The sequence below is a fragment of the Pararge aegeria genome, chromosome 25, assembly GCF_905163445.1.
Source record: "Pararge aegeria chromosome 25, ilParAegt1.1, whole genome shotgun sequence".
In the NCBI taxonomy this organism is placed as follows: Eukaryota; Metazoa; Arthropoda; class Insecta; order Lepidoptera; family Nymphalidae; genus Pararge; species Pararge aegeria.
Window position 1 is genome coordinate 1,418,929 of NC_053204.1, and position 22,141 is coordinate 1,441,069.

At 38.7% G+C, this 22,141-nt stretch overlaps 1 protein-coding gene across 2 annotated transcripts in view; it reads right to left on the reverse strand.

The window, feature by feature from the left end:
* Positions 1-13,715: 13,715 nt before the first annotated feature.
* The window catches only part of LOC120634797 (neural/ectodermal development factor IMP-L2-like), a 64,709-nt gene continuing 56,283 nt past the window's right edge, over positions 13,716-22,141 (reverse strand). For both annotated transcript variants that reach the window (XM_039905603.1, XM_039905602.1), the window contains exons 2-7: positions 21,622-21,784; positions 18,331-18,512; positions 17,553-17,715; positions 16,874-17,064; positions 15,499-15,640; positions 13,716-14,756 (exon numbers count right to left, since the gene is read on the reverse strand). In XM_039905603.1, coding sequence (XP_039761537.1) covers positions 14,752-14,756; positions 15,499-15,640; positions 16,874-17,064; positions 17,553-17,715; positions 18,331-18,512; positions 21,622-21,739 — 801 coding nt within the window. In that variant the 5' untranslated portion in view covers positions 21,740-21,784 and the 3' untranslated portion in view covers positions 13,716-14,751. The remainder of the gene's footprint in view (positions 14,757-15,498; positions 15,641-16,873; positions 17,065-17,552; positions 17,716-18,330; positions 18,513-21,621; positions 21,785-22,141) is intronic.

The following is a 22,141-nucleotide window of genomic DNA, read 5'->3' on the forward strand; positions in this document are numbered from 1 at the left end:
GTATCGATTGAATCCTGCCAGTATGTGCTCCGTGAGGCGGTGCGCTTGGTGGACGCAAGAGTGCTTGGCTCGAAAGCCGAATTGCTCGTCGTTAAGGAGGTTTTTCTCCTCTACGACTGCCTTCAGTCTGTGTAATATTACCCTCTCATACACCTTTGCTAAGGTGTTGAGGAGGCTTATAGGGCGATAACTGGAGGGAAGGTCGCGGGGTTTGCCCGACTTGTGGATACCTATGACTGTTGCTTCCTTCCACTGGTTGGGGAAGTAGCAGTTTGCCAAGAATACATTAAAAATTACCACAAGTAGGTTGATAATTTGTCCTGGGAGTAACTTTAGGGTTTTATTGGTAATGCCGTCGGGGCCTGGGGCTTTCTTAGAGTGGAAGCCCTTGATAATAGTATGAACTTCATCGCAGGTCGTCGGGGCGAGAGGTTCACCATCGGGAGGGGTCGAGAGGATTGTTGCGAGTTCGCTTTCGACTCGCAAGACGTGGGGCCTATCAATGGATACGGTGCTCGGAGAGCATTGGGATTCGAGGCAGTCAGCCATGCATTCAGCCTTATCGATATCTTCAAAGGCGGGCGGAAGGTCGGGGCGTGCTAACGGTGGGAGGGCGGGAGCGCGGGTCATTTTGAGAGCCTTCGCCAGTTTGTAGAACGCACTACGCGATGGCGAGAGCTCCCCCAAGAACCTGTCCCATTGTCCGTGTCGGAGTGCGGTAATGATAGACACTACCTTCCTCTGGGCTCTCCAGAGTTCTAACCGATTCTGTCGTGTCGGATATTTGTCATGCTCCCTATGGGCCCTATTCTTGTTTGTGATTAGCTCTCGCGCGTCCTCCGTGAGTACCATGCGGTAAAATCCGCACGGCATCTCGCGGGAGCATTCGCTCGTAGCGTCACAAACGTGGTTGGTCAGGTGCAGTGAGGCTGCCTGGGCTTGCTCTAATGTCTCTACGACGTCAGGAATTTTAGAGAGGTGCACAGAGTCCTTCGCTTCGAGTAGCCCGGAGAGCTTCTTGAAGTCGATGACTTTACGGGTCGGGAGGATCGCGGGGCCTACGGGGCCTAGCTGTAGTTTGACAGGTCTGTGATCCGAATATAGCTCGGATAGCACTTCCACAGAGTTCACCTGAAGGGTGATATTCTTGAGGAGCGCTATGTCGAGTATGTCCGGTCGGTCGATCGAACTATCCGACATCGGGAAGCGAGTCGGCGAGTCTGGGGCAACTACGATAAAGTTGAGGTCGGGTCGTCTGACAAGTATGTTAAGTTGTCGTCCGTGCGCGTTAGTGGAGCGGGACCAGTCGGTGTGCTTAGCGTTGAAGTCGCCAGCCAAAATGACAGAGTCACCTAAGGAGAGGAGAGCGAGTAAGTCACTCTCTAAAAAGGTTTTGTTCGGTGAGAGATAAACGGATGCTAGTATGATCGACGGATGGCCGGTCATACCCACCTGACATACGGAGGCTTCCATGTTGGTAAGCTGTGGAGGATCGAGAGGAGTGCAGTGAAGAGCCCTTCTGTAATAGATCGCGGTACCACCCAACCGGTTGGTGGTCCGATCATTTCTAATTAAGTTATAATTTCCAACTTTGGGATCGCTTCTACTAGGTTTTAAGAAGGTCTCTTGCACTAGGAAGATATCGATTTGTTGTGCACATATAAATTCACGGATTTGATGCATTTGATCGATAATGCCGTTTGCATTAAAGAAGCTGACTGCCAGGGAGTGTGGTTTTACCCTACCTTTATATGTACTACCCATTAACGGATTGCTTTTTGGATAGTCCCGATGGTTGTTAGGAGGCTAGAGTGCTCACGCATAGCCTGGTTGAGGGAGACCTTTGCCTTTGCAAAGAATACTTTTACCTCGTTCATGTCAACCGCAGACACGAGGTACTGGATGAAGTCCAGGGGGTCCATATCCGGAGATAGGTGCATGGGCGAGGGCGCTGAGGCCGGGTGGGCCGCTGCCGGTGCGGTGGCCTGCGGGGCTACCGGCACCGGTGCGGGGGCGGGGGCGGAGGCGCTAGGCGCTCCGTTAAGGGGCTTGGCCCATGCGCTGGTAGCGGGTACCGGCGCTGGGACGAAGCGTTGGGCGGGCTGTGCTGCGGGTCTCCGAGCCGGCGGCGGACCCCTGCGCCGTGTAAACTGCGGCGCCTTTGGGCATCCGCGATAATTCGCGGGGTGCCCTTGGGTGTAGCAGAGTACACAGCTCGGTGGTTCGTCGACGGTCGGGTCCCGTCGGGAGCAATCGGCGGTGCCGTGGTCGCCCAGGCACTTGACGCACCTAGGGCGGGCGAAACAATTCCTTGCGGAATGGCCGTACAGTTGGCATCGGTGGCACTGGCCGACCTTGCCTCTGTTATGGGGCTTCTCGATAGTGAGTCCTGAAAGGTGGCACACTTTTTCGAGATTGTAAATCTCTTTACCTTCGGGGGAAAGTTCTAATAAAACGAGAACCATCTCGTAGACATATTTCGTCCTGGTATTGTACATCCTATGTACCTCCAGGACAGGTAGATTTTGCGACAAAAGGTCGGCTTTTATTACCTCGGAGCTAATCTCCTTCGGTAATCCTTTAATGACGACGCGGAGAATGCGTTCGTCTCTTAGGGCGTAGGTATGAAAACCATATAGGTTTTAACCTATATTATGCTCTCTGAGCATTGAAGTTAGCCGACGGTGGTCGTCGGAGGATAGGCACTGTACTCTAATGCCTATAGCGGTGGATCGGGCACCGGTGAAGCCGATGCCGTTCGCTTCAAGAAGCGGGATGATTTTCATCCATGCGAGCTTGTCGCGGATGAAGAGAGGTGGGATTCTATCCCTGGGTTGGGGTTGCTCCTCCATAGGGGAGTCTTCGGGCTCGTCTTCGTCCGCAGGGGAAGCCTGGGACGCTGCGCGAGGCGCTGCGCGAGGCGCTGCGCGGGGCGCTTGGGACTGGGTCTTAGTTGGGCGGTCCGTTACCACTTTCTTTGGCGGGTTCGCCTTGGATTTGGAAGCTTTAAGCTTCCGCTTTTTAGCACCGACGACGGTGAAGCCGTCGTCGGTCTCGGATGATGCCGGGGAGGTAGATTCTTCGATCGCTATCGCAGGGATAGCGACCGGGTCGTCGGTAATCGGCTCTGCGGGAGCCGGGGATTGCGGGCTGTCCGTGAACACTCTAGGCCTAACAGTCCTAAAGCGGTTTAGGTAACCCGCGTTATTCTCCTGGAGGTCCTTTAAGAGGGCCTCCAGATTAAGGTCGGAGTCGGCGAGGGCCATGGCGGCCCCCGGGGTAGCGGTTGACCTCCCTGCCATGCAGGGAGGTGTGTGCCTAAAAAAAGGGTGTGGCCCTATGGGGCCTCGCCTTTAGGTGACGAGGGTGTTAAACTACGCTAATAATAACACGTGTACTTACAGGAATCCTAGACCCTAGAACTACACTGCACTACCACAACGCAGAAACGGACACTGATTTCCACTGACACTTTCACCTCGAGCAATCGGTTGCGAGACAGACATCCGTACGGGACGGATGCGCGAAAACATGTAAATGTAGTATTTTATAGAAGCTGTCCACGCGGACGCATCGCTCACTCAAGTAGGAGAGAGACAGATGTTGAACGCGGAGGCCGACTGTGCCTCTTTGTCGCTCGTTCCGCGCTCTCGCTTGCACTTCAAGCCTTGAATGGAACGCCTCAGAGCGAGGTAACGCCGCATACGTTATTTTTTTTCGTGCTTGCAGCAGGCTCCATCAAATTATAAGACGTTGTCACGTCAAAAATAATGAAAAATGTTTAATAAATACTAATATAAAATAAAATCATTTTATTTCAGGTCGGGGACCCATATACAGCAGCTTAAACTAGCAGAGGCTATTAGTATTAAAATAAAGAAAAGGGTGGCGCGTTTATAAAAAAAAAAAAATATAAATAAAAATATAAAATAAAATCATTTTATTTCAGGTCGGGGACCCATATACAAAATTCAGAGATTAACATAAAATAAATATAAAAGACACTCAGAGAAAGACAATGCTTTTTTAGTTTATTTTTAAATGATTTAAAAGATTTCTCGCAAAAATCTCTTTGGGTTGACTATTGTATAGTAGTGATTAAAAAATTTAAAAATAATAATTTCTTGAGGTTCTTTAGAATCCTTTAATATGATCTATTTGACGATGTATTTTTGAAAATATATATATCTGTTTCAATTTTAGTGGTTTTCCTTCAGTGTCATTTGTATGAAGAGGTTTTTTACAGACAAGCAAATTCTATACAGTCATACCATATGGGAAGCCTACTTAGTTATACAAATGAGATCTTTGACGTTCTACATATAGACGAAACATTTTGGAATTTCGGATAGAATGTAAAAAGTATTGGATTAATGCACGCGTTACTTTACGGAATTGTTTGATGTATTGTAAATTGTTGTATGTTAAGTTTGTTAAGCTTATATTCGCGAAAAGCTGGAAAATCTGTACGGCATTATTTATAATTTATTTTATATAAATATAATTTCAATTAGAAAACACATCATAATAACTACAAACTAACATAAATATTTAGAAAAAGTATAAGCCGTCTAACTGTTCACTTATGGGTATGGTACCCAAACTGCTAGCGCTATCGCCCTTTTGAATTGCTAGACTTAGCCGTTGGGCCAAATACCCGCCAGCTCTTGGGTCACCAGACGATAAGATCAATTTTTGGGACACGATGTTAGTAAAATTTATCGTGTCCGAAGACCATTTCTTCAATTATACTCCACAGCAAACAGATCTTCCACAATGCACTCCCTACGCAAGTTTCGCTTCGACAACTGAGCATCGTCAGAAGAATATTGAATTGTTTTGGAATGAATAATTGCGAAGTGAAAAAAAAACACTCGAAAAAATATACGTAATTAAAGTTTACATAAAAATGAGAAGTTTTATCTTACATCTCAGACAGTGGCGTGTATAGAGGGTATGTACAGGGTATGCAGATTAGATAAAATAAAGAAAATCTCCAGTACGAGTTATAAATACTTAAGGGTAGAATATTAATAACTCGTAGAATGTTTATCCTTTAAAACTCGTACTAGAGATTTTCTTCATTTTATATCATCTGCATACCCTCTATGCACGCCACTGATCTCAGAAAACAATGGGTAACATTGGCAACCCTCGCAGCTTAAGCTTTAGGTTTCCGAATGTCCAAAACTCGTATGTACGCATAATAAGTGAGAAGCCATCTGGGCTTGAATAAATAATAATTTTAACCAGTACATGGGCAACATGTTGCTAAATTGGAACCCCCCCCCCCCTCTTCGGAGGGCATCCAAGGAACACCTCCTACGAAGTGTCACCCTGCGTCCATCGACCTGAGGCGTAGTTGTTAGCTTCATGGGCCTGTAATTACACCGGCAACCATGCCATTCAAACTGGAATACAGCTTTGCGGCAGAAATAAGCATAGCGGTAGTACTCCAGACGAGCTTTGTCACAGAAAAAATATACTACTACTAATTAATGAATTGACCTTATGAATCTAAACCATCCAAAGACCCATTTAAACACACCATTTTTGTCGATGGCAATGCGATCAGAATTCTGCTTTTAATTTTAATAATATTGTTTAGGGTTTTTTAGTTTTATTTAACCATAATTTCAGTAACGTAAGGATGATCTTGTGGGATAGCGGAATTTTAATCTACATTTAAGTCTAGGCCATCCTTGCTTAATCTAGAAGAGATATGCTTACAGTTCAATAGGAAGATTCACACATATATTATTGGATTTTGATTAAACGTGTTGGCATAACTGAGGGTTGTATCTTATTACCTTGCTTGCCATCGAAAATATAGATTTCAGGCAACGCATCTATGCTCAAAAAAACATCTTCGAATGAGGTTTTATTTGATATTTTACACCAAGGCTCGACATATCACGGTGTTGCCAGTTGAGATGGATCAGACGTTTTTAGAGCGGCCATACCTACTTTGGTGTTTTTTTTCCTAGACCCCAAGGTTGTGGTAAAGAATTTGCAATTGTTATTTTGTTGAATCATCTTTGAACAGTTGAAGCCCCGTTCAAGGGGCTTATTTGTTTAAAGCTGTAATTTTAAGAAATAATGACAAAACTTTTGTTTTTGAGGATTATATAATTCTTTCATCATCATCATCATCAAAGCTCTTAAGCCCTGGGTGGGCTTTCGCTTGGTCAAGCATATTTATCCATTTGAGGCGGTCAGAAGCTGCTTCTTTCCAGCTCCAAACTCCCAGAACCCACATATCCCTCTCAGCTCCATCACTCCACCGACCGCTAGGTCGTCCTCGGCCTCTACGCCCCTCCAAAGTGCCCTCTATCAACCTCTTTGGGGCTCTTGTGCCTTCCATGCGTTGCACATGCCCTGCCCATTGCATTCTTAACAGTTTGATAGTCTTGTTGACATTTGGTTCTTTAAAAAGTTCGTATAATTCTTGATTATACCGAATACGCTAAAAACCATTATCCTGCACATAATTGATTCAGGGACGTGAATTTGAAAGTAATCCCACAAGCCACAGTAAATATATAATTTAAGCAATAAGTAAGTGGAAGGATAAGAGTATATAAGTGTTTCCTCGTGTTGTTTTCTAAGAGAAAATTCCGATTTTGTGTTACTGACATTTCAGACCAGTGATCTGAAGTGGGCCTGTTATGTGTCGATGATGATGACAAATATGCACAAGTTATTGTAGAGATGTCTAGCAGTCAGATAAATAGGCCTAAATGTAGAGGAATACCGGTGAAAAGGCAAAGCGATAGATCAGTTCAAGGCGACGTTCACAAGGCATACTATGTTACGGGAACAGCCGAGGTGTTGAGTCGCCGTCATGCTTTATTTTTTTTATTGATTTACTAACTTGACGTTGCCCATCCGCGTTTATTACGAATTATTAATTATGTAGTTATTAATTATGTGCTTTGCTCCAACCATTTATTTATTTAACAACGCACCCCGTGAAGACATTACAGTTGCCCAATTCGTCTGCCCAGGGCTAATAACTGAATGTAACAACGAGTAATAATTACAACAAATTAAGTTAAATTAAAACATAAAAATAATGCCTTTTGGGACCGTGGGGTCCGGAGGCAAGAGCCAAAAAAGAGTCAAAGAATTATCGAAAAGGGTTATCGAGTCTACCGGTGATCCTAGAGCGGGCAGTTACCTTGGCCAACGAATTAGTTTGGCCATCCAAAGAGTCAATGCTGCCAGCATCTTAGGAACTGTGCCTCGCTTCGGTTGTTTCGAGGACGTTTTAGATTTTATTTAGTTTTAAATAGTTTATTTTAGGTTATATTTATAAAACAATTATTTTAAAGAATAAAAATAAGCTATATAACATTAAGAATTAAAAAAAAAAACTATAATAACAGAAACCAAAAATTCAAAATCAAAATAATAAAAAAAACAAAACATTCAAACATATAATTAATATGTTAGATCACTTACTCTCTAATAACATTTTAATTTGCTTTTGGAGCTGAAGCGGCGGGGTGTGAAATATGTCCAGTTCCGAATTACTATGAGTTAGGTCATTGAGCAAGCGCTGCACTCGAGTCAGTGGGGCGTGCGTGGTCAATTTAGTACTGCAGCATGGTAAAGCAAACAAATGACGACGACGACACTGGCATAGCCATCCGGTACATGCAAACCTATCGACCCTAACATAAAGGAGTCACTTATTTTGCCCTGGACTAGATTGATCACGTACAGTTCGCCTCAGTTCCAACCGGTCGTATCCCACCATACCAAGAAGAAACATACTTTGATATATTGTGGGATATCCAACAGAAAACCCAAACTGTTTCCTGTAAAGCCACCGTATAAACTTTTTTTGCACCGTCTAAACACCGTATAAATTATATATCTAGCTGCGCCACGCGGTGTTATCCGTGGTGAATAAGTCGGTTTAGCGGATTTGTTAGGACGTGGAGGAGTGAAGTAAAAGATCAGGAAACCTGCATGCCTGAGAGCTCTCCATACTACTCTCAAAAGCGTGAGTTCACCAATACGAACTGGGTCAGCGCGGTGGACTACGGCCTAAACCGTCTCATTGAGTGAGGAGACCCGTGCTCTGTAGTTGCTGGGTAATAGGTTGATATTATGATGATGATGATACAAACGAGAAAAATTAAAATAAAGTGTAGCTACTGTAGTTACAGAACTAGATGGCACCACAAAAATTCTGCATCGCGCTAGCGCAGTGTACACGAAGAATGCCTATATGTACAACTTCCAAAAATGAATATTCGGACCACGGTCCCCGAGCACGATCCCCCACTCGGAGGAAGATCATCCTATTCTTACGGTCGAGCGTATCACCATAGCTCCCGTACAAAAGGGTAGGCGTAAAACAGAGATACATAAAAATTAGCAAGGTGATCTAAACTAGCGTCCTAAACTATACCAAAAGAATGTCTCATACAAGAGGCCTCACAAAACTGGAACATCAATACATACATATAAAGGCTTTTTAACCATTACCTCCTACAATCGGATAATAAAAAAGCTGCCTTCATCCACATTTCATTCGGTTAAAAGTCCCGTAGGAATCGTCCTTCTTCCTGTACATAACGTATTAGTCTCCAAAATGCAAGCTCTATGCAATATTTCGCCTAGATAGCTTTTTCCGTTAAGCCGTGCATAGGTAAAAAATAATATACTTTTGAAGCCCCCTTAGCTGGAGGTGACATTACCCTCTGGTCGTTTTCGGAATTAATTGTTTAGCCAAGTTCCTGCGCCCAAATGAATGAATGAATGAATACACATTTATTGTACACCACAAACATGTAGAAATTTGTAAATAAACGTTTAACGAAAAGTATACATTTTGGCGGCCTCATAGCGATGTCTTCCAGGCAACCAAAGGCGTAAAACACACCTCAAGGAGAGAGGTAGGTGGTGCATATATATAAACACATATATTTGCATGTATACGTATACAGGAGGTGGTGCATATATTTGCATGTATACGTATACAGGATGCTAATATTCTTTTTTAAAATATTTTTTAAATTTATTTTTTTCAACGTTCTTCAATATAATAAGCTTGGTATTTACTCATTTTGGTACTTGTTTTATTTATTATGACAATTTTTCAAAATATTCTAAGATAATATTGACTCAACGTATTTTCTATTCCTTAAGCATGCGCTTCCATTCGACCGGTTAACATTTGACAAAGGTTAAGTTTACCGCGTACTAACCACATTCAAACCTAGGACTCTTATGGCTATAGACATAAAGTACAAATTCCAGTAATAATAAAACTCAAGCGTGCTCTACTATTAAATCCTATCAAATATGTATCTATGCCTTGTTGCGTAGTTCATAAGGCTCAAATTTGTTTATTAAAAATGAATATTGTAAATAATTCACACGTCAATATTTTAAACTTGCGTTACTATTATTGGTTATTACAGTCATATTTAAGGATAATGATTCAAAAATTTGCAATAATTTCAATGCAATTTAGAAAGGACAATTCTAAGAGGACGAGGCGTAATTAGGGTTGCCAAAAACATATTTTCCTGGAAATGCTTGTTAGAGGTTACATCTTGAGTATTTTGCAAAATACTCAAGATGTAACCTCTAACAAGCACCGCCTTCCTGCCTTGGCGAGCACGTTAAACCACTGGTCCTGATTATTATCACTAAGATGTGACGTGCATTGTTTAAATTCCGCCAATCTACACACACCGGCCATATTTAGCGGAACACAAAAAAAAGGTTTGATATCAGTATCACATAAGGTTGCTGGCTGGTTTATACGTCATTTAATTTAAAAAGAAATATTTTCAAATTAAGAAAACAATTGAACATATCATTTTATGCAATTGTTTTAATTTTATTCAAATACACCTTACCTAGAACAAGAACAAATTATGGTAAAAAATCCCTTACCTTGAAGGCGCCAAATTTTATAATAATATACCTATACTTATAAAAAATGTAAACTCATTCAATGTATTCAAAACTAAATTAGCTTCTTATAAATTAAGTAATACCAATAAATTTAAAGACGAATACATTGAATGAGTAGATAAAAGTAAAATTGAATTTAGTTTAGCCTAATGGCGAAGTGTATTAATTTATTATAGAAAACTAAGTTTCCTATGTAAGTGACTCAGGTCTTTTTATGGGAATAAATGTCTTTAAACCTAATCCAACACCTCATCTGGAGGGAACTTCGAGTATTTCTTCCTTCTGAGTTTGATTTAATATTTCATTGAAATACCTACTGTTTTTTGTTAGTTTTTATTAACCGCGTATCTTTCTGGAGTTGAGGACTGAATTATGCCTGAGTTAGCCCCAACGGAGATTGCCAGGGCACTCGAAATGCGAAGAAATGGTCAAACCTACAGAGTGATATCCAGAGATCTTCGTCGACCAGTTTCAACGATCCATCGCAGTATCCAACGGTTCAGGGAGACCGGTACTTATGCGAGAAGAGCAGGACAAGGCAGAAAAAGACGCACTTCGAGTATAGATGATCGTTTCATTCGGCTTCGTGTACGTAGGTACCCCCGTTTGACGGCCGTCCAAGCCCGACATGAGTTAGCAGTGCGGGTGTAACCGTAAGTGAGCGTACGGTACTAAGAAGGTTAGAAGAAGCTGGCTTTGGTTCATTTGTGCCTGCCAAGGCTACAAGGCTCGAGGTAAATTATCGTAGTAACAGGTTAAATTTTGCTCAGAAACAACGACTTAAGAACGCGGAACAGGTAAGGTATTGTTTAGTCATGAATGCAGAATTCTCTTAAATCAATTGACGGCAGGCAAAGAATATACAGACGCGAAGGAGAACGATACAATCAGACAAATATTGAAACTATAGTTGCATACGGTGGTGGATCAATCTCCAAATAAAAATATATATGTTAATGGTTTCAGATGATGAAGGCAAGGAGAGCCGGTCGGTGATCTGCAGCTGGTGCCCACCGATGCGGTGCAGAAGGAGGAGACGGGCTGTTTCATGTTTATTTATTTTTTTATTTATTCAATTACAAGTCCATTACAATGTCATATAGATTACATAATTATTAATTACCTATTATATTTTTCAAAACGAATGTCAATCTAATGTTTACATTTGAAATGGAACCCTGTGAGGGCGCTGTAACCAGATTGAGAGGCGGACTTATTGTTGTCAATATTAAATATTCTCATGTAGGAAGTCGTTTATTTTATAATAAGCTTTCTCCAGCAAGTAATGTTTTAAGGATTTTGTAAATAAGTTTACACTTTCTTTTTCTTTTATGGTCCGGGATTTCATTGTAAATTTTGGTGCACATGGGTTGGGCCGGTGCTGTGGATTTTTAATTAAGATGGCGGTAGGACCAAGTTGTGATTGCGCATGCGCCGCAACGTATCCTGCCGGGGCATGTCTTTTTGAAAAAACTCGGGATGTTTGCTACGGGTGAGATATTTACCATTCGATTTATGAGATATTCCTCGATAGTCCAGCGCTGAGCATATTTGTCTAAACGATTCATCTGGCTTAGATGCCCGGGTTCGGCAAAAGTTTTTTTATACCACTCCAAAATTTAGAGGTGCTTCCCGGGAATCGAACTCTGTCCCCCGAAATGAAAGCCGAAGCCTTATCACTAGGTTTTCACAGCAAAAGCTGTACACTTACTTTGTTATTTGGATTTTGCAGAATTTCCCGGCCACTGGCAGCCCTTGGTGTATAATTTATGGTGTATCAAAATACTGTGTTGCGTAATTATTCCAAATCGTGATGGTATGAGGATCCTTATAAATAGGTTACGGGTCCGAATCCGAGGGTTTTTTAAACTGTAAATAAAACCTTTATGAGTAATAATAATCTCGGTTCCGAGAGCCCACGGTGGTCTGTTTTAAATTTTTAGAGATATATAGCGAATTGGATACATAGCAAAGTATAAATTAAAATTAAACTAAATTAAAACGACTAATTTTTCAGAGTTATGCGCGTTTAAAGCAATTGAACTGAATGTTTTTTATAAAAACTTTGATATTATATATGTTTGTTACTAGATTTGTTATTTATAAATTTTTATGTCTATCATTTATTCTTTTTCATTTTTTTTTAATTCTTAACAATGCTTAAAAAAAATAAAAAACACTATTAAAAATTTATAAAAAAACATCCACCCTCCGCTTGCGGGGCTTTTGAATGCCCAAGCAACCGGCGGTCAGGGCTCCAGAGTGAGGAACCTCCTCACAATACGCGCCGTTTCAAGGACTACTGCCTTCTGCATCCGACCCTTGATCCAACAACCAAGAGAAATTAAATTAAATTTATATATTATTATTACAATCCATGGCGATTGTAGCACTGTTATACTGTTGTAGCCACTATGTAACTCAATTTAAATAAAGAGATTGAAATTGAAATTTAAATTAATTAGCTTTAGCGGTGAAGGAAAATACCGTGAGGAAGCGTTTATGCCGAGGCGAGACTGAGGCCTCATGTTTTCAGACCAAAAGGGTTCAGGTCGCCGTCCACCACTCCACAGTGGAAAACTCTCAGTCATGCAGGATTCCTCACGATGCTTCACCGCTATATTTAATTGTTTAAAACCATGTCCAAGTCCTTTCTAACATCGAACTGCGAGGTACCGAAAGAATCTGCACCGTTACGTTGTTGAAATACCATCAACACGTACGAAGTACGTTTTGCTTCTTCCTTTCTGATCCGCACCGCAAAGGCCTGGAATGTCCTCTCATCTTCCGTCTTCCCCGATACCTGTAATTGGATACCTTCAAATCAAGAGTGAATAGGCATCTTCTAGCTAAGCGCGCTTCATCTTAGGCTGCATTCTTAAAAAATACAAAAAACTCTTGACTTCGAAAACTAAGGGGGTGTGTGCCGGGGATCTAAATATTTCCTGCTAATGGGAGGCTGATGCTCTAACCACTAGGCTTTTAATTTCCAAAAGATCAGAATGGCGTAAAACCAAACTTTTTTTTTTAAATTTTTATCAGTGTTTTTACCTACACTTGAAGGAATTATTAATTTTAATAATGACACAGTCGCTATTAGACTACAGGAAATCCCCTTAGACTTTGGATTCGATATCTCAACCATTGAATCTGTATTTTATTAAGAATGGATTTACTGTGGGTGAAGTTAAAAATGCGGGTATTTACCCGTTCACCCACTGCGTTAGGTTAATTAAAATTTAAAAATATGTCCATGCACCGTATCGATAAATAAATACGAAATAGTTAGATTTACAAAATGAACTTTTAAAAAGTTGTAATTCAGTTGAAATGACATAACTGTGCTACGTTCATTCAAGTTTAATGCTCTGTCAGGGCCATTATTACTGACAATATGACGTTTTAAGAAAACAAAAAAAAACTGTTTTAAGATTTCATAAACTGATTTATTTACGTCAAAGCTTGTTACATTTTTATAATTCAATCTTTTCCTTTAGTTGACCAACAATAAATATATAAAATAATACGTTAATTCCACGTTTAACTTATTCTTTGAGACCTCTTACAACTTGACTCGTTATATGGCTTTACACTTACAGGTAAAAAGCCCTTCCAAACATCTTTAGGTCGTAGATTGGGTCAAAACAGCATTAAAGGTTTATTTTAAATAACTAAAACATACGTAAAAACACTAGTAAGTACAAAAATAGTTACACAATATTATGGAGTGCTTAAATAAAAATAATGTGTAATTCATAATTACATCTTAAAATAAATAAAAATCTCTTAAAAATAACGAATACAAAACTTTATCACAATAAAACTCAAAACAACTCTTAGCGCCATCTGCTATTGAGTAGATAAACTACTTTTTGAATTGTTTATTTTCGGTCTCCACTATGGAAAAATGCCTATCGTTTTAATTTCATTTAATTTAAATGCATGTCCGGCTTTCCCCGTATTACAATAAAAAAATATTACCAGTATGAAATGTTTGCTCTCTGCAGTTTTTAACACTGTTCTTTTTATGCTGTTCAGTAGTTTAAGATACCAGCTAGCTAATATATACAGTTTGACGTTATCTCTTTTTTAAAAGTAAATTATTATTACAATATGATTTTGGACAAAGGGCAAGTTAAAATTGTTATCATACGGTTTTATATAATAATAAAATCATGTCGAACACTGGTTCTACGCAGCGTAAGAGCCTGCCATAATTTATAGCAATATCTCAGTTCTTCGTCATGTCAGCAGAACTAATATAGGCGTTAGTGTAATCGAATATGAAAAATATTTATATTTGATCGTATTTGTACACTTTTAACTGCCATGCTATTGATTAAGAAAAACTGCATTTTCATTCCTGATAGAAAAGGTGCGTACATGAGCATACAAAGCACAATGTTATGTTTTAAATAACTAAAATGTGTTGCGTTTACTCAACAACTGAATTTCATCTGAAAGAACTGAACCTGATGTAATAATACAGTCTATTCTTTTAATCTTCCCGCATATATTAGCGTGGAAACCCATGCAATTTATTTTGAAATACAAAAATTGTGCGAAAGTGTTCAAACCTATTTTTTATTATTACCTATTTCTTAACAATAATAAAAAAGTGTAAAATATAATTCTTTAACGAAACAATAAATAGTTAAGTACGTTTTCCCTTACAAAGTACCATTCGTGAGCACAACTAAATACAATACCAATCTTAATTCTTATATCTGTGCACTTATAATTTAAGAATGTAGGAACATCGAATATCGTCGGCGGGTAACTCAGTTGGATAGCCTGAATCGTTCTTTTCTTTTATTCTGTAATAAAAAAAAAATCAAAGTTTTAATTTTTTAATACAATTATCTTAGTTAAAAAAATGAATGATTTCATTGTTTAATCCTTTATATAAAGGCGAAAGTGTCTTTGTTGGCATGTCTTTTCTTAACGCTCTAACTAAGCAAACAATCAACTTCATTTTTAGCATAGAGTTAGTTGAAAAGACAGAGAGTAACACGGGATTTGCAAAAAAAAAAAACATAAAAAGGCGGATGAAAAACGCGGGCAACAGGTAGTCATGAAGAGAATAATGTTGTAAAAACCGAAATAATATTTCGCAGGATTTGGACGTACATTTTATACTGTCTCTGAGACTTAATAATGAAACCGAAAACCTAATAGTTTTTTGAGTAAACCACCGAAATAGTTTTTACTGAAATAAATAAGGTACATCCCTAACATCACATGAAAAATTAATCATGTGACTCCTGTCACTTTATTGGGTACGCGTCGCATGTGTGCGCGTGTCAGTCTTTTATCTCCAGTAGGGTTGTCATAAGTAAACACTTAGAATATTTTGAATTCGTTTGTATGGAAAAATAAATATCTTTACAGTGTGATTCCTTATGAAATATACTAATGCATCTTTCAATATTATTTGGTAACTCTGTAACACGTTGTATATCTATAATTTGCCCCCACTGGGGATTGGACCCAAGAGGTCCTTATTATAAAACCACAGAGCTCAAAGAAGGTCGTCAAAATACAATATTTTAGGTTAACCTTTTGTCATTCGCCGTTGAGCTATCGGGTACACGAAGGTTTCCGCGACATCCCTTCCGAACGCGTTCTTTACGGAACATGTCCATATGCCCATGTCTTCCCATATGATTGCCGTTATATGGAGATCACCGGACGGCAGCACCTACGTTGACATAAACTTTCATTATTTTTTTTAAGTTATAAAATTAAAATAATAAAATCTAAATTTAAAAAGGTTCTATTCATGTATACCTATCTATCACAGGCATTAATGAAGCGTTCATCCATCTTCCTACTATAGAGATATATATTATATACATGTATATATCCTATCCTACTAATATTATAAATTTGAAAGTGTGGATGTTTGTTTCTCAATCATGCAAAAACGGCTGAACGGATTTTGATGAACCTTTGAAATGGAAAAGAACATCGGCTACCTTTTATCCCGGGAAATAAGAGAGTGCCCGTGGGAATAAAAACCTTAATCCATGCGAACGAAGTCGCGGGTATCAGCTGGTAATATTATAAATGTGAAAGTGTGGATGTTTGTTACTCAATGACGCAAAAACGGCTGAACGGATTCGGATGAAATTTGGCATACTTGTAGCCTTTGAGATAGAACAGAATCCTTAAGTAGTTCCCAAGGGAAAATTTAAAATTGTGTATACGCTAAGCCGCGGGCAGACAGCTTTGAAATTTGGTATGCATGACACTTATGCTATGAAAATGGGCATGTACTTTCCATACCGATCTCTCAAATAGTTCCGGGTTCCTAACGCAATCTGTATGGCTAGGATGCGCGACACGAAAGTTTTATATCCACTTATTATCTCGTCAATCTCTATACAAGAAATACGAGTAACAGGTAGAGATAACTATCTCGTGGTGCGCATGCTAGCCCTACTGGTCTAAGAAGAGCGTCTTGACTTTTATATCTACTTGCATATATCGCAAGTTATGAAAATAAAATGTGACTCAGTATTTCATAATAAAACGCAGTTTAATTAAGTTTATGAACTATTTAATATGGAAATTATTTTATTTTTTATACCAGTGGATAGGACCGTAGTCCACCCCGCTACCCCAGTATGGATTGGTGGACTTCGGACACCTTTGATAATATTATGCATATTATGAATATTATGCTATGACATGCAGGTTTCCTCACGATGTTTTCCTCCACCGTTGAAGCAAGTGATATTTAAATTTCTTAAAACGCACATAGACAGGTGCGTGCTGGGATTCGAACACTTGAAAGTGAAGTTGAAGTCCTACCCGAGCTATTACCGCTACGCGATTATCAAACAAGGAAAGAAATGCTTACGTCTATTAACTCTTGCCTTGAAGACGTATGAAGTAATATTTAAAAATTTAAAAATAGGAGTTTACTTACCCTCAACCTATCGTTTCCGAACACGATGTTATTTTTGTTATCCATCCACATCACTTGAGTCTCCGTGGGACTGTACACGCGGCAGGTCAAAGTCGCACTTGATCCCAATGTTTGGAGGAGATCGCTGTAAGAGGCTGTGATGATAGGTTTCGATGGCATCATCTGGTTGATGAGGGTATCTGATCCGTCACCTATGGAAAAAACAGGTATGTAAAAAAGTATAATGAAAAATCTAAAGTAATTGAATTCCAGGGTAGTGTAAAGACTATAGTATTGTAACTATTTTATGAAAGAGCAAAGTTTATGAAATTCAAAATTGCTATTATTATTTGCTAGGCGTTATAAAGATTGATGTTTGCTTTCCATCAGGCACGAATGTTTTGGGACTTTCATGCACAAATCAAATACTTTTAATATAATAAAGCTGATAATCCCTATATGATAACACCCATGCCCTGTAGTGGGCCGGTAATGTGCTGATACGATGATGATGATGAATAAAGCGGTGAAGTTATTTTTTTTGGAATTACTTAATACGTTAATATTAATTAATTTTGCATTGCAAGCCCATAGTAGTCAAGAAATTCAAGCGGGTATGAAACTATAGCGCCGAAAGGAGACGCGACACGGTAGGTTGAGGTAAATTGTATAGAATAGCGGATTATTAAAAACAACGTACCTTCAACGTAAATGGTTGTGGAAGAGCTAACTTCTCTCAGTCCCGAAATGCCGACGCATGTGAACACGTCTCCGTTGGAGGCCGAGCGCACCACGAATTTGGTGGTCAGGAAGGCGGGGCTGAGCTGGTTTATCGGGAAGATCTCGTTTGTTTCTTCTGCATACTGGAAGGAAGAATTAGGAAAACTATCACGAAACAACAACTCTAATTCTGCGAAGATAACAACAAAAACCTAGATATTTATATTCTTTCCGAGTATATATTGGTATACATGTCACTGCCAAGCCGGCCGGTCTAGACGATTATAAACTGAATTTTCTGTGTGATAGAGTTTACTGTTGCTGGAACAACTTATGACCGTAGAGAAAAATCTATTGGTAAAATAGAGAAGCACATGTCAATATAACCTTGGCATTGAATATTATAGAATGTTGCGATCGTCAGAAAATTTATTAATAATTTATTTATTACAAAAGTAATAAATTAACAAGTATATTTAGAGATTTTCAAAAAAATTTGCAATTTAAAATACTTTTTTCTTAAATTGTTGAATTTTTATCAACTTTACTATCCCAAATTGATCAGAAAATATTGGAAATAAATAATCCTAATTGATTATGATATTTGCCACTGGCTGGCATATAAGTAACTGGCGTATAAGTCAAGAAGCGTGCAGTATATGACATATACTTACGACCAATCCAAATTATTATTCTTAAATAGCGGAAACTACATAGACGTATGACGTAAAGAAGTTTTACTTCAAAAATCTACTCACGTTGGAAACTGGTACGCCGTTCTTCGTCCACTCGGCATACGGAGCGGGGTTTCCCATGACCTCACACTGTAGCACTAGGGCCGTGCCAGGAACGTACCGGGTCGTCTCCGGCAGCGGCACGGATATCTTGACGTATTTGCCCACCGTGCGGCTCTTGGGTCTTACGACGGCCGCTTGTCTTGCTGGAATGAGGAGGTAAGTATGAAAACCTTTATGTTATACTAGTTGTTGCCCGCGACTTTTGTTTTTGTTTTTCGGAAGACATTCAATTTAGGTGTAATTCTACTGAAATTTTCAAGTTTTGTATTCTTATATAAAAAAAAATGGTAAAGTTAAAAAAAAAAATTAATTCACATAATAACAATATCTAAAAATAACTGTCTAATCACTCCTCCTATCACTTACAAAGAATAGTAATCGTTAAATGAAGAATTGAAATCTCATTATTAGTTCATTCATATGCTAAAGGAAACGAAGAACATTTCTAACAACTTTTATTTCCGTCCGAGCACTGAGGGCCTCATAAATAAATAAATAAATAAATAAATATACTACGACAATACACACATCGCCACCTAGCCCCAAAGTAAGCGTAGCTTGTATTATGGGTACTAAGATGACTGATGAATATTTTTATGAATTATATATACATAAATACTTAGAAAATACATATAAACACCCAGACAGTGAAAAACACTTAATGCTCATTACACAAACATTTTCCAGTTGTGGGAATCGAACCCACGGCCTTGGACTCAGAAAGCAGGGTCGCTGCCCACTGCGCCAGTCGGCCGTCGAAAAAATAAAAAGAAAAAATGTGGCAGCACTGTGTATTTAGGATAGCTAAGCCTTAAATGACGGATTTCTACCGTCCTGAAGAGTACTGTTCTCTATCCCCAATCACATTCATCAGATCTATACGAAATATAGGCAAAATTAAACAGATATTATAACCTCTAAAGTACAAAAGTAATTATTTAAATCGGATATCATTTGACGGCGTGATGGTGTGAAATTGTCAAACATTTTCGTCTCCTCTTCCAAAAGAACTGAGATTATTTCGGGATAAAAAGCATCCTATATTACTTCTAATACCTTGAGGAATATGTGTACAAAGTTTCATGCTGATCGGTTCAATAGTTTTTGCGGGAAAGCGTAATAAACAAACTTACATTGACATTTATAATATTAGTAGGGATAGTGATAGACCAACCCGTTTGCCGTCACGGTTAAGGACATAACGGTCTCTTATCCGTCATGCTCCATCTACGACAACGCTCTCGGCTCAAAAACTTTTCCCCATTTTATTGGAAACGTTTAGAACATTAAATATAAAATAATTACTGTCAACTGCAAAATGTTATGAAGTGGCCAATCGCCTGTTTAAGAAACACTACTAAGATGGAGTGGTTTTTGAAACTTCTATATTAGTCGTGTATATGGTTTCTGTTAGGCAAGTTATATTGCTAAAATGGAAATGGGCAGGTCATGTTTGCAGAGCAAATACCATTTCATGGACGAAAATATTGACAGAGTGGCTGCCACGGAATAAGAAAAGGAAAAGAGGAAGACCAAGGAAACGCTGGGCGGATGTTTTTACTCGAGTATGTGGACCTCCCGGACCGGAATGGAGAGAGCTGGGGGAGGCCTACGCCGGAGAGGCGACTTCTACCACAACACAACAAAACAAATAAGAATTGAAGACTAGCTATTAAATAAATGTAATGAAATAAAATATGTAATTTGTTAAAATATGTATAAATGTAATTATGTTATGTAGTTTAATTATGTGAATGAATGTAACATGTATTTCTTTAATATTTATTGGTAGTAGAATAAATGGTTTTTTTATTTTTATTTTATTTATGGTTTCTGTATTTTTTAAATTCTGTGAACGTAGCACGGTGTATCACGGCCAATTTACAAACTCCGACTGGTATCTTATAAGAATGTCTTGATACAAAAACAAAACTATTCGATAGAAGCAGGCGATATTTTGCGGAATTCCATACTGACTAAACAGGCTCTTTAGAATGAATATCTACTAGTTTTATATATTATAGAATTTTTTTTAGTCTACTACACGTTAGTCTTTTACTGCAACCTGGTATAAGTGATGGTGCAGTCTAACATAGTAGCGGGCTAACCTGTTAGGTAGTATACATACTTCTAATCGGTTTCTACGCGACATCGCGGTACGCTAAATCGCTAAGCGTCACGTCTTTTTCGGTAGGGTGGTTACTAGCCACGGCCAAAGCTCCCCAGCAGGGAATCGGACCCGGGACCTCCTATTTAAATTCACAGATCCCACCGTTGCGCCAGGGAGGTCGTCAAAATAATTTAACTACCAATCTTATAGAAAATGATGTGAAGTTCGGTCGTGCCAACATTCTGCAACGCATTTCAGCAAGTTTTATTGGTCCCATTATACTTTAAAATGGTCCTTCAGTCCAGTCTGCGTGTTTGTAAGTCAATGGCGGTGCCAGATGTCCAATATATGCTGAATACTCTATCGGGTAGCATTTTATTCACGCCTCTTAGCATTGCTATTAAAGATGACCGATTTTGGCTGATAGGTGTGAGATTGCATGCAATTCAAAAGACATTTTACGTCTGATATATAAGAGTTTTGTGAACAAATAGGGAACCTAATAAGTTGTCTAAATCAAGCTTGAAGCTGCCATTAAAATGTAGAAAATTGGTTGTAAAACTTTAAAAGGGATTAGGAAGTAGGTATATGAACTATGCCTAGTAACTTTACTTGGCACTGATTTAAAAATGACGTAGATAATATTTATTTCTTGCTATTTAGCTGTATAACAATGTCGGCTATTGAAGTTATACTTCTTATGGCGCGTTAGGGAAAAATTATGAGAGTAAATTTTCACGATGAAGTTAGCTATAAGGTTTGTTACTTTTGTACAATGAATAATTGTTTAAAAGTATTAATATTTAATTAATACTTTTGTGTAAATTTTAATGTTGGTTGTCCGATAATGAGTCTAATGGTACCTATTCCAAATTTAGAATTATTTTTTTTGTGATACGTAAATATGTAAACTTTATTTAACTAACTGCTATTGCTTTATAATAAAACTTTCAATGCATTAAATACCTCTTTTTACAAACGTAGAATAAGGCGAAAGATGAAATTTTTGAAAGGATTTCTTACTTTTATCTCGTTACGCCAAAGGAGTATTACTTCTAACGAGTGTACATGTTTTTTTTTAATTAAATAAACTTACTTTATTTTGTTTGAACTTTTATTTAAATATATAAAACTCCACTTACCGTTCGGTATAAGCCTGCTATCTAGTTCGATTTTAGCTCCGTCTATCTGTGCATAGGCTGTCGAACCCTGCAGCGACACTAGCGCCGCGGCGACGAGTAGCGGTACTAAGTGGATCATTGTTCCTACCACGAGATGGCGTGAGGTTGCGTAATAGAAATGAACCTGAAACAAAATTAAAATCTATTAGGAACAAATCAATGAATTCCCTACAAACCCGATAGTAAATTCGGTATAAGTATGCAACGTTGCAATTTTCTATTTTTTTTTTTAGATTTTGATAAATTTTAGGAGTCGCTGATTTTTCATGTTTTATTTCGACTAGATACTAAACTAAGTAATAAAAATTTACAGGATTCCAAAGCCTAAAAAAATGGCACATGAACTGCCGAAGAAAATATGAACAAGAGAGAGAAAAAGAGAAAAAAAAGAAATATCCTATTATAATATTAAGGATTACTTAAACGATAAAAAAGCTTGGGTGTGAATTGCTCTAGCTTCATAGCTTAATATAAATAAACT